General features: G+C 43.5%; 1 protein-coding gene across 1 annotated transcript in view; it reads right to left on the bottom strand.

Annotated features, from left to right (window-relative positions):
* Window positions 1-14,018, bottom strand: part of LOC126229575 (aminopeptidase N-like) — a 166,043-nt gene that overhangs the window by 107,129 nt on the left and 44,896 nt on the right. The window contains exon 4 of the mRNA XM_049942342.1: window positions 155-261. Coding sequence (XP_049798299.1) covers window positions 155-261 — 107 coding nt within the window. The remainder of the gene's footprint in view (window positions 1-154; window positions 262-14,018) is intronic.

The raw sequence follows: 14,018 nt of genomic DNA, 5'->3' as shown, positions 1-14,018 counted from the left end.
TTGTTCGTTTGACTGTGCTGAGCAACATCCAAAGTTCCTTGTAGATCAGGAATGGGACACTAGATTCCAGGAGCTCTAGGCTGCACATTAATTGGCCTGTGGACAGCACAAGTGGTGCATGGATGTACCGTACTTACTGTACTTCTGTACTCACTTTTCCTGGCCGTTCTCCAGGTAGTCGTATCGAGCGAAGCCGTCCTCCCTGTAGCCGATTTCGCCGCTGAAGTCCACCTCCAGCGTGATGCTGCTACCCGAGGTCAACTGAAACAAGAGAAACGTAAAGTGCACAGTTCTGTTGTTCTTTTTATCACCGCTGTGTTTACTTTCGTAATCTGCTACCTAGAACACGTAGCCGGGTGTAGAGGCAAAAATTACAGAAAGAGTAGAATTACTACTAAAAGACAACGCAGTTTCGTTCCTGTGTCCTCACTGGAATTGTTAAGACTGGAATTAAGATGAATAAGTTTCTTTATTTCAGAGATTACCAACTAATCTTACGATTAATTTCAACTTCACATTTAGAGTAAAATCTGTTCGGGCCTCACTTCGTATCTGCATATGGATCGATAACTATGTTATACGCTTTCTTCTGGTGGTCCAGACTCTTCATTCACGTTTGCCGTAAAGCATTGTACTACGATAAAAACAAAGAAGGTGCGTAAAAATAAACTGACAATGAGGTCAGAGTAAAATAGGCGATGAATCTAGAAAAAATCGCCTGATAACCGCATATCGGAAACGCAGCTTACTCGTTATGATAAAGAATGCAGTTACTTGTTAAATAGCCCAAAGTGAACAGTCTGAGCTTGGCAGACGTCAAATTGCTATACATGATTGGTTTTCGTAGACATGAAGTTTCTGTGATAGAGTGTGAAGATTGACAATTAAATCAAATACTCTGGAAGCGTCCTTACGCGGTTTATTTGTTAATATGATAAGGTGCACTACACAGCAGCTCTGGAGTAAGGTGATCGACACATGGTATTGTAATGCACAATGTTTTTGTAACATAATCGTACCCTGGAAACGTTGAACCAGTGTCAATGGTTAGTACTTCTACCACCGGTAAACATCATAGGAAGAATACACAAAAAATCGGACATTTTCAAGGCCTAAAATTGTGACGAGTTCTTTAAAGATTGAAGGACTATCAAGAGAGAGGCAAATATAACTGTCAGACAAGTGTAAAAACATTCATGAGACATTTAGTCATTACAGGAAGCAGAGAGGGGTATACGACCGAAGACCAACAATTAAAGCTATGAAGATGATATTAGAAATCCTCATGAACAATATGGTAGTGCTAGCACTGGAAGACCAGATATAGACATTAAGTCAACAAGTATCACAGACAAAAAAACATTTAAATTTTAATAACTGAGTGTTATGTCAGTGCACAAACGACCTAATGTTGATTTTACCCCAAATATGCCAAATAATTTTCATAACCAAAACTTGAAGGATGTATTGGGAGGCTTTAACTGTCAAAGTGTCAACTGGGGACGTAACTCAGCTGTTGAAAATGTGGAGGAACTAGGGGGTTACGCAGAAAGAGAGGAACTGCAGCTTATTTGCTTTTTTTCCCTAAATTAAGACCATCATTTAATAACGGTAGATGGCAGGGAGGGTATAATCATGACAACATCTTGAATACTAAGAACATCGCTTCTCATGTTATAAAAATAGCAAAAGAACTTTTCCCAGGACAAAACATCTCCATAGCTCTTATAAAGCTTCTGGAGTTATCAGAGTAGACTGTTTTACCTTCAAGAAAGCGACATGGAAGGTTTTCAGAAAACAACTGGTTCTCGAAGTTGAAAACATAGAGGCTGACCCAGAAAACTACAATTCATTTGTCGATTTCTAAAGATAACGTCAAGGAGGTACACTGAATGGTCAAAGAAACTGTTATAGGCATGCGTATTCAAATACAGAGATTTGTAAACACGCAGAATACGGCGCTGCGGTCGGCAGCACCTGTATAAGCAAGTTCAAATGGTTCAAATGGCTCTGAGCACTATGGGACTTAACTTCTGAGGTCATCAGTTCCCTAGAACTTAGAACTACTTAAACCTAACAAACCTAAGGACATGACACACATTCATGCCCGATGTAGGATTCGAACCTGCGACCGTAGCGGTCGTGTGGTTCCAGACTGTAGCGCCTAGAACCGCTCGGCCACCCCGGCCGGCTGTATAACACAAGTCTCTGGCGCATTTGTTCGGTTACTGCTGCTACAATGGCAGGTTATCAAGATTTAAGAGTGTTTGAACGTGGTGTTATAGCCGGCGCACGAGCGATGGGACACATCATCTCCGAGGTAGCGATGAAGCGGGGATTTTCCCGTACGACCGTTTCACGAGTGTTCCGTGAACAGTAGGAATCCGGTGAAACGTCAACTCTCCGACATCGTTGCAGCCGGAAGAAGATCCTGCAAGAACCGGACCAACGACGACTGAACAGAATCGTTCAACGTGACAGAAGTTCAACCCTTCCGCAGATTGCATTGCAGGGCCATCAACGAGTATCAGCGTGCGAACCATTCAACGAAGCATCATCGATAGCCCACTCGTGTACCCTTGATGACTTCACGACACAAAGCTTTAGGCCTCGCCTGGGCCCGTCAACACCGACATTGGAGATGATGGCAACATGTTGCCTGGTCGGACGAATCTCGTTTCAAATTGTATAGAGCGGATGGACATGTACGGGAATGGAGACAACCTCATGAATCCATGGAACCAGCATGTAAACAGGGGACTGTTCAAGCTGGTGGAGGTTCTGTAATGGTGTCGAGACGTGTGCAGTAGGAGCGATATGGGTCCCCCTATACGTCTAGATACGACTCTGACAGATGACACTTACGTAAGCATCCTGTCTGATCACCTGCACCCATTCCTGTCCATTGTTCATTCCGACAAACTTGGGTAATTCCAGCAGGACAATGCGACACCCCACACGTTCATAATTGCTATAGATGGCTCCAGGAATACTCTTCTGGCCTGAAACACTTCCGCTGGCCACCAAACTTCCCAGACATGAACATTATTAAACATATCTGGATGCCTTGCAACGTGCTGTCAGAAGAGATATCCACCCCCTCGTACTCTTACGGATTTATGGACAGCCCTGCAGGATTCATGGTGTCATTTCCCTCCAGCATTACTTCAGACATTCGTCGAGTCCATGTTACGTCGTGTTGCGGCACTTCTATGTGCTTGCGGGGGCCCTACACGATATTAGGCAGGTGTACCAGTTTCCTTGGCTCTTCAGTGTATATTCCAAGTGGATGTAGCACCCAGTTTACATCTGGCCTTGACGCAAGTTCACAAGATTTCTTTGTCGACTATCGTAGCAAGTACAACGCAGATCCTTCTCAGCACATACGACTGAGGTGGGAGAAAAACTACTCTGAAACAAAGCTGAACAAAGGAAGAAGCGATAAGCTGAATTACTATCCTATCTGGACATGAAACAGAACAGTCGAAGAGCGTGAAAGCTGATAAAAAAATCTTGATCCTACGAGTCCGCCATTGAGTGCAGTCGTCGCTCTGAACCAGACTGCTCAGCAGCTGCTACTGAATGGAAAGACAAGACAGATGGCGAAAAGATTGAATCTCAGGTGAAACGTAGATGGAGGGAGCGAGTCTCCAAAAGCTCCATTCTCACATGAGGGACTGGAAAGAGCAGCGCGAGAACAGAAAGTAAGTAAAGTAGCAGGCTATGTCAACATACAAATTGAACAAATAAAGCAGTTTTGTCCAAAACCTAATGAAAGACTAGTGAGGATGATGAACAGATGTTGGTAAACGCTTCAGATTCACAAACTGGGGAGGAAAGCCAAGTAGTAGCATAGCATTACTAAAGCCCGGCAAAGAGCCGACCGAGCGAAAAAATTTTAGTCATATTTCCTTGACCTACCACCTACAAACGTTATTCGTAAGAATTTGTCGAGAATAGCAACGAAAATCAGTGCAAAATATATTGCTGAATAAGCTAGTTTCGGACTGACGGTACCTAACGGTTACGGCTGCAGAGTTGCTCTTCTAAACAGCATCTTCTACGAGCAACCCAGAGCGTGTTTACCAGCGGTTACTCATACTTTAGATACTTGTGCTATGCACGACTTTGTTTAAAAAGAATAGCTCGAGCAGTCAAATAGTCTAGGCTTTGGTAGAGTTGGGTGTTAATGAAATACACAGAAATACAAAATAAAAATTAAATGAACAATTTAATAACAAGGATTCTATTATAACGTCTGCAATGAATGTAGACGACAGAGAATTATGTTGAATAGTGTTTATTGAGGAAAGGACATCTCAAGTAAACGGGAAGTGGTCCTACGAACAATAAAGACAAAAATACACTTATCACGAATTTGTTTGCGTGGCCATCCTCCGCAGCAAGCACAGTTTTCTTGCAGTACTTTATTTTCTTTTCCCAGACGGTTTCGCCTTTTGTCCTTTTAAGGCATGATCAGTGAGATCTATAATGATACAGTTACAATACAATTTTGTTTTGATGTGTATTATTCGCAGGTCATAAAATAGTTCAATTCCAGCTTTTTATGCAAATAAGTGATTACTTAGTGTTCTTCCTGTTTTTAGTTGGCATCGGTGTTTCCTCTCACCTGGTCACGTGCATGATTTTTGTGTTCCGAACATTTTTCTTCCCAATTTTCATTTTGTTTGCACTTGTTGTTTTGGTGCACTATTAGTCTTCTGCCAGTATTATAGGCGTAACACTAATATACACACAACTACTTCGAACTCGCTGTGTTACTCATCCTGTTTGGTTTGTTTACATATTTGTACATGTTGCCAGCCTAACGAAGTGTATAAACTCCTTTCTGTTGTTGAAGTATGGTAGCGGCTGTTCACTGTTCAGAATCAGTTACCTACACTATCGAATACCACTCGTTACCACAGGCAGGACTGCCTCCTTCAAGTACAACGTAAAAGCTTCCAGAATCGCTCCCTTGCGCTCTTCACTCGTGAAGTCCCAGTCTCCACTCGACTCCCATAGTGTTCCACTACCGTCTGATTTTCCATTGGCTGAAGACCGTCCCCATCGAAAATACATCGTTCTTAAGCTCTACAGACATCATCTGACTCACCTGACTTGTTCAAGGAGTAAACTAGTACATTAGACACTCAGACGATTCACAATAAATACAAATAAGTTTTGTCGATAAGCAAATAACCCAGTATTCTCGCGCAAGTACGCTTACAATAAATGACAACAGATTGTCGTTAATATTGTTTAAACAATTATTTAGATCAGCTTGTCAGAAGCGTCTTTTGACGCTCTTTTACAAAGGTGGTGTCACCTAAGTTAGAATTGCATGAAGTGTTTAAAAGTTGTTAATTCAGAGGTTCATTGTGAAATATTAACTTCTGTAATTCTAAAGATATTGAAATATTTTGCCACTGCATGCGCATCATTTTTCTGAGAGCACAGATGTATTCAGATTTACTTTAATATTTAACTGTGAATTACTACAGATTTTTGAAGAGCTTTAAGAAGCCATCGTTCAGCTTGAGAGGTGGCATGAGCCCCCTCTCATATTTCTATCTTACGATTCTCCTCTCTAGTTGCATGCGGTGGAGGGTTGCTTTTCCTTAACACGCGTACTTCCCACGCAGCGTCTCTCGTCACCCGGGTGGGCCGGTGACAGGCGGGCTCTGTGGAACTGGAGAGAGTTAAGCCGACGTGTGTGAGGCAGTCGAGTGAATGCTTTTCAGACGCCGACATTGTCAAGAGACACGCCCGCTGGGGTGTGAAGTAGCGGCTGGGCTAGAGGTTCCGTTACTTCAGAGAAACTTTGCGAAAACACTTTCTGGCGGGCTACCAGCGAGGCGTGGGAATGACTTGTGTACCCACGCAGTTGTGGCGGGAAAATTCCCGCACTTTCTGCAAAATCAGCACAGAAATTGGCGCCAAGAATCTCCATTGGTGGAATGGTAGTGCTCCGGCAATGGAGTGGAATTTCCGCCGGTTTTCGAGTTGCTGATTGGAACGTAACCACGGCCACTGTCGTGGGGGCGGGAATGTTCGGTGTTCGGCCTGTACGGGTGCTCTGAGTAGTCGGCAGTCGCCTTTCGGTCGAGGACGTCGGAGCAACCAGCCCTCGCCTGCGGTACGCCAGATCGTGTTCTGGGAGATAAGAAGACTGTTGGTAATGTACGTCCGCAGCACCGGCAGATAGGGATTTTCCTAGGTGATAATCAGAGCTCAGCAGAGCGCGCCTGTTCATCCTTTTCTAACTTTGTTCAGTTTCGAGTAGCAGCAATTACTATTGGGTTAGCTGTGTGTCTCTCTTGAGATTTGAGTGGAAAGGAATTGGCTCCACATACCACTTCGTCTTAAACCTCACGATCTAAGTTAGGGACAACTTCACCTTTACTGTGTTTGTATGAATCTCCAATTTTAGCCAATTTGATGTTTTATATTTCCTGTGTCTCTTTTACTATTCTGCGTTTAATCTTAATAAATCGTATTGTTATTTTGGACAGAACTTTCTTTCTGTTAATCAATAGAGCAACCCTATCATTCCTCACTATGCTAATGAAACCTTTGTTTATTTAACTTATTTATCAAATTAAATTATTGCAGGTGCCAAACTCTCTTCTACTCCACTAGCAGGGTTGATTAGAGTCAGTTCGCGTATTTGTTTTATCCTTGTGCAACAGCAAAAGTCGGAGTTAGAATAGGGGGGGCTTAGAGCATGATTTACACATGTGGATTCTAGTAGAATTTAGTGATAAATACACTACTAGCCCCGGCACCTCGCATAATATGGCGACCCTTGGCCTCGGATCTTTCCTGTGAATCTCTGATAAACAAACAGGATTCTTAGAAGAACATTCAATTTTTTTTTCTCTATTTTTTTAATGATTAATACCCAAGTTTTTTTTGGTAGTTCCGCGTTTAGTTTTAAGTAGCGGCGCATGACTACAGTTTTTGTTTTCAGTGTATATATTTTTTGTTCATTGTTTTTTTTGTGTTTCGCTGATGTGGTGTCTGTACCGCATCGCACTTTGTCGGATTTGTGTGCGGTTTCTGTACCACATCAAATTGTGTTTGTGATTACAGCGTTGGAACAGCGTTGTTGAAATTTTATGTTTATGTGTAAAAAATATATGGAGTAGATTAATTTTATTGTGCATTTTAGATGAATTTGTTTTTATGAATGATAACGAGAAGTAAGGCACGACTATTATCGGGCGAAGCTAAAACAAAAGAGGATAGCATAATGGATAAGGGGCAGTTTACTGACGGGAATAGGTTCGGAGATGAGATGGGCACATTTTTAGCAGGACAGGACGCCAGGGGCATTGATGAGGAAGGTGATTTGGACGCGATCTCAGAGCTGCGTTGCGGCCGTGATTATGATAGTGAAGTAGAGGATGAAACAGAGACAGGCACACAGGTCGAGACGGTAGCAGAAGTTTATAGTCAAACGAACGAGTGCAGACAGAGGCCAGCTCGGTCACGTCAGAGCTCTAGCGCCCAGGTGTCCAGAGTTACATCGCCCATGTTTGAAGAGGATCAAGAAGATGACGTAAACCCAATACTGAGCTTCCTACGATCAATGAAAGAAGAAGCTGACGAACAGCGTAAGAAGCAGGAAGAAGCTGATGAACAGTGTAAGAGGGAGAAGGAAGAAGAGGAGAAACAACGTAAGAAGGAGAAGGAAGAAGAGGAGAAACAACGTAAGAAGGAGAAGGAAGAAGCTGACGAACAGCGTAAGAAGGACACGGAGGCAATAATTTCGCATATAGGGGAAATTCGTGGGGAATTATTAACAATAAAGAAAGAATGTGGAGAAGCAAAACAAATGTCAACGGTAGCACAAAAAGTAGCAGGCCTTGCCAAAACTGCAGCAACAGGGGCAATGAAAGTCGCGGAAGCAACTTCTAAACTCGCAGGGCGCTTGCGACGTACAACACAATCCCACTCAAAATCCCTAGCATTCTTAAAAACTCAAGGTAATATCGCGGTTGCGAACTCCACGAAACGAATGGAAGAAGTAGAGAGTCGGATAGCAAAACTAGAGCAAAACGGGCACACGAGCACTGCGCGTTCGGATACCCATGATGGAGTACACAGAATTGTGTCTCCGAGGAAAAGCCCGCCGTGCTCTAGCCCAGTGACAGAGTGCGGAACTAACAATGCACACGCAGAAACAGCAAGTAATAGCTCCAATAATTATAGCCCACTTAGGAGAGTGAATTCTGAGTGCCACTTCCACTGTGATACAGAGGTTGCACATCACAGTTATCAGCAAGATAGAACAGGACACTCAGCAGACGTGCAAGTATCGGAAACGAGTGACAACACCAGTGCGAGGATCAGACAGGATTTTGATCACAATCACTTCCTGTCGATACTGAAATTCCAGAAGTTCAAAGAAAATGGAGGGTCGATGCATCCGAAGAGCTGGGTGATGCAGTTTACAAATTCATTACCGGCATCATGGCCAACCCAGGCAAAATTAGAATTCATGTGTGGACACATCGAAGGCCAAGCCGCGGAAAAGATGCGGGGTGTGGCAGTGACGTGTCGGACTTATCAGGAATTTGTTGGTGCATTCCTGCGGACCTACTGGTCAAAGGAAACGCAAGATAGGATTAAAGAGGAAATAATATTTTGTCCTGAACTGGAAGTGTCCGGGCATAGGAGCGCAACCAAATTTCTTGATGATTTACTCAAGAAGAATCAATTTTTAGATAGTCCATATAGTAACGGAGAAATCATTAAATTTTGCTTTTCCAAATTGCCAGTTAGGTACCAACAGACACTTGTCGGCAAGTGTGGAGCTGACATAGAAGCATTCAAGATTCTATTGCGCGAACTCGAAGTAGTCTTTGATAAACAAGACGCAAAGGACAGGAAGAAGGGGCAAAGTAACAAATACCACCGGCCAGGAACAGAAGACGACAGCAGATTGCATAATCGCACTGGTCAGTTAGGAAACCAGGGTTACGGAAGTCAAGGTTACGCTATTCAAGGTTATGGAAACCAAAGACACGGAAACCAGAACGTCAGGGAGCAGGGTCAATCTAGACAAGGAATCTGGGATAGAAGGAATAACGAACGGCAAAGCGACCGTAATTGGAGAGAGCGAAACCAAGGACAACGGTGGAACCAGGAGATTGAAACCAGACCCGCAAATCCTAATGCACGTCAGAGGAGGGGGAGCCTAACTAGGGATTGACGCCAGACTAGTGCGAACACAGGCCGCCGGAATTTCGCACGTAATCTCGGACCTGGCCAACTACGGATGATACATTACGAAGATTTATCAGAAATCCTGCTCGAGGAACATAAAGCAACTCCTCGACATGATCGGCAGCCTCTTATCACAGTAGCAATAGCTGAAAAGAGTCTGAATGCGATAATAGATAGTGGAAGCTACATAACAGCAATATCTGAGGCAGCATACAAGAGGTGCTCTCAGGAGATGGACTGGCCTGTCCTATCGGTTAAGAAAACCAAAATAAAAGGGGCATTAGCGGGTAAATGTACGGAGGTCACCCAACAAACAAGACTGGAATTCTCCTGCCAAGGACACAAAATAGAGTCTAACTTCTGGATCGTGCCAAATCTGGCGATCGACATGATAATAGGAACGGACTTCCTAAATGAACATGAAGCGATAGTTGATCTAGGACGAGGTGAAGTGGTTTTGAGGAAAGGGAATCCCGTCCACATTAAGTTCGACGATCAGCTGATCCCAGCTCAACTACCGTCTAACTGTGTTCGGATAAACTATGCGTGTCTGAAAGACAGAAAGGAAGAACAGGACGACGTTGCGGATAGGGGAGAGGACACGGATGAGAATGAAGTCGGAATAATGGGAGAAATAAAGGAGAAAATAGGAGAAAAAGTGGAAGCAATAAAGAATATAAGGGGCGAACACCGCAAAGAACTTCATAAATTACTAGTAGAACATGCGGAGGTCTTCCTTCCCAAGACAGGATCAATAAAGAACTTCCAATATGAATTTCGTGTACGTCCGCACAACCAGTTTCGTGTGCCACCCTATCCAATCCCCTTGGCATATCGACAGAAAGTAGCAGCTGAAATTACGCGAATGCTGAGTGAAGGAATAATAGAACCTACGGCTTCAGCCTATAATAACCCGTTAAGAGTAGTCGAGAAGGCAGATGGTAGTATTCGTTTAGTCTTGGACTCGCGACAAATTAATACCATAATAGAACCCGAAACAGACAGACCGGAACGATTAGAGGAACTCTTACAAAACTTCCATGGAATATCAATCTTCTCATCAGTTGATCTAAAATCGAGTTTCTGGCAGATCGAGCTCCATCCAAATTGCAGACAGTACACAGCCTTTTTAGCATTTGGAAGATGTTACCGGTTTCGTCGTCTACCATTTGGTTTGAACGTTTCATCTGCCGCATTCATTCGGGGGCTGGACGGCATACTAAGCGATAATTTGAAACGTCATGTCACCAGCTATGTGGACGATTTGCTGATCGCGGAGAAATCTTGGGGAGAGCACAATGCGGTCCTCGGTGAACTCCTAGCGACATTCAAGGAATACGGTGTGACTATCAATATCGAAAAATCGAATTTTGGGACGTCCTCTGTGAAATTTCTAGGACATATCATCACGGGTGAGGGCATTGCGCCAAATCCCGAAAAGATCGAAGCGATTGAAAAGTTTCCCATTCCTACGACAAAGAAGCAGTTAAGGGGGTTCTTGGGGATCATAAATTTTTACAACCGCTTTATACATGTCAAAACTCAGAGCAGTCCTCGGTTGCATCAACTTACAGGAAAGAAGATTCCTTGGGAATGGGATGAGGCGGCCGAATCCGAATGGAAAACATTAAAATTCGCATTATTACAAGCACCCATCCTATCACACCCTAATTTAGCTGAAGAGCTTTGCATAGTAACGGACAGTTCATACTCCGGTCTGGGTGTCATGGTGTTCCAAGACTATGTACATGAAGGAAACAGGGTGTGGAAGACAATTGCGTTTGCTAGCAGAGTACTAGCCAAGAGTGAGAGGAATTACTCAGTAACCGAGTTAGAGGCGCTGGCTATTGTATGGGCGTTTGAAAAATTCAGATACCTTCTGTTTGGTCGCCAGACGAAAGTCTACACAGACCACAAGGCACTCGAGTTCTTGATGACTGCAAAGCTTAATCACAGGCGGCTCATTAGGTGGGCATCATATCTACAGCAGTACAACTTTTCGATAGAATATATCCCCGGCAGTCAGAACATTATTGCAGACGCCTTATCACGGTCACCGATCGGATTTGAGCACAACATGGAAGAAGATCTAGAGGAAAATCACTACTGCCTTTACTATATGCAGAAAGTAGCCTTTGAGAATTTTATTACCTGTAGTATGCAGGACATCAAGAAGGAGCAAGACAAGGACCCTGCCCTAGTGTTATTGAAGCAGAAATGGATAGACAGAAGACACGCCACCATCAGGCAGTTCTACCTCTTGCGTAAAGGCATAATTTTCCACCGAAATTATACCAATGACACTGAATGGGGGGTATGCATCCCTGAACACCTAATAAACAAGGTTATATGGCATACTCACCTTAGCTATGGACACTTCGGACCACGCAAGTGCAATCTCAAGCTAAGGACCATGTGTTACTTTCGAAACATGGAGCGTCGAATTCGGAGGGTACTGTCGGTGTGTAAAGACTGCCAAAAGGCGAAGCACACCACTGTGAGCATGCAGGCACCATTATACCCAATCGTACCGACCAAATTAAGACAATTAGCAGCAACAGATTTGATGGGACCTTTGCCAAGAACAAGAAGAGGATATACTTACGTATTAGTGTTTGTTGAACTAACGTCCAAATACGTTACCTTTACGCCACTGAAGAGGGCGACAGGACGAACTGTATCACGAGCCCTCATCCGGGATTTCCTACCACAGGTTGGTCATGTGAGTAGAATCATTTCTGATAACGGGCCACAGTTTAAGTCAAAAACATGGAAGGAGACGTTGCGTCGATGTAAAATTGATCCCATTTTTATATCTTCACACCATCCGAGCTCGAATGCTGCAGAACGGGTTATTAAAGAACTCGGAAACTTGTGCCGGTTGTACTGTAACAAACAGCACACGACATGGGACGTTTTCCTTAAAGACTTCCAGGAGGTGATCAATGAGGCACCCCATGGGATAACAAAATTGGCACCCATTACAGTACTAAAAAACTGGATTCCTAAGGACTTGATAACCAAGGTCGTAAACTTCCCACCAAGGGCGCGAACGCAGCACCAAGCCATAGTGGATTTGGCTCTCAAGAGGATACGGGCTGCAGCAGAGGTCAGGAAGAGACGTGCCGACAGGGGAGCTCGTCTACGACACTTCCAAGTTGGACAAAAGGTGCTCGTTAAGTCTTTCCGACTTTCGAACAAACAAAAAATGAAATGCCAAAAATTCTATTCTGTTTACAACGGCCCGTACCGTATAAGGAGAGCAGCTCACCACAATGCTTATGAATTGGAGACGCTGAAAGGAAAGAAGTCCATAGGACTCCACCACATATCTCACATAAAGGAGTTCGTAGAATAGTAGTAGTGTAAGAAATGTACATAGTAGAATAGGCAAATATATGAACCTTTGTTCGGGGAACAATAATCGTTACATTAATAGATTAAGATTGCTAAAGTATTAACACGCTGCGTTGTCTTGCATAAGAATTTACTGCTGCTATCCTCTTTTTGTTTATGTTTGCGATCTCCAATGTCGATGGAGTAGGAGACACTACCTTTTCATGAGCAATGTTTTTGTCCTTTCCTATCTGGTGTCCATGTTAAGGGATAAGGATGAGTGATGAGACGTCGCACAAACGGGCGCATACAAGAACGTGCTCTTAGAAGCGTTCTGAGAGGTCGTGATACGCTCCATAGCGGCCACAACCAGTTCGTGAGACGTTCATACCAATGCTTGCAGGCACGCGTCAGTGCACTGCACGATTGTGGTATATTGCGCGATTTCGAGGGTGAATATGGGCAGTATAGTTTTTGCAGAGCTGCGCCGGTATCGTTGTCTTGCAAGTCGGGGTGAACCTGTGAGCATTTGACTCTAATGGTGCCCTAGACGAGAGAAATGAGGGCATAAAAGCCTACCATGCTAATGTGCTGGTTGGGGATTTAGCGTGCTGCTCGTTTTTGTCACAGATGAATCACCAAGGAATTGTACTTGGATATTCGTGACATACTGTGTAGCTGGCGTGTGTTGGGTGTCTGAATCCTCAACAGGAACCAGTCCTGGCTTGGTCATATTACATTGCTTCTGGAAAGGTGTGCTTTGATCGCGAAAACCGCATCACATAGAGAAGGAAGTTGCAACTATAAATTTATTGTCGTGTATAGCCATGGCTAACCCAGTCTCTGGAGTTTCAGTGAGGCGTAATGAAAACTCGGAGGTCATGTCGTACGGCGCGCACATCACTGTCGTCAATAGCGGCGAGCAGCAAGACACCTCAGCGTAACAGGAACTATGTAAGGGTATTGTATAAGGTAAATAAAAAAAAAAATAAATAAATAAATAAAATAAAATAAATAAATAAATAAATAAAAGGGAAAGTACGATACTAGGATAAGTTAAACTGTAGGATTTAACAATAACTAGATTAATATTGTGGGGGTTTTCTACCACAAGTGTGGCGCGCGCCTGTTGAGTTGCTATTTTTCAGGTCACCAAACCACAGACCCGAGATGGAGGGACGACGGGCGAGCGAAAGTAGCGTAGTTGCATGTTCTTTATAGCACAGTAAAACTTAGACCTGCATAACAACATAATTTAATTAAAAGACGTAGAATGTAGATCGTTGGGATATGGTAGTTAATTCTTGAAGCATGTCTACTGTCGATCTATATAATTAATAGTAATATTAGTGCGGGCCCGCACATTTAGTTGTTCATCCATTACAAAGCATCAGTTATCACACACCATGTACATACTGAGATCGGTCTCTACACATATATCAAAATAA

The sequence above is a fragment of the Schistocerca nitens genome, unplaced genomic scaffold (genome assembly GCF_023898315.1).
Source record: "Schistocerca nitens isolate TAMUIC-IGC-003100 unplaced genomic scaffold, iqSchNite1.1 HiC_scaffold_375, whole genome shotgun sequence".
Lineage (NCBI taxonomy): Eukaryota > Metazoa > Arthropoda > Insecta > Orthoptera > Acrididae > Schistocerca > Schistocerca nitens.
Note: the sequence above shows the minus strand (reverse complement) of the source record. Positions and strands in the feature narration are given on the sequence as shown.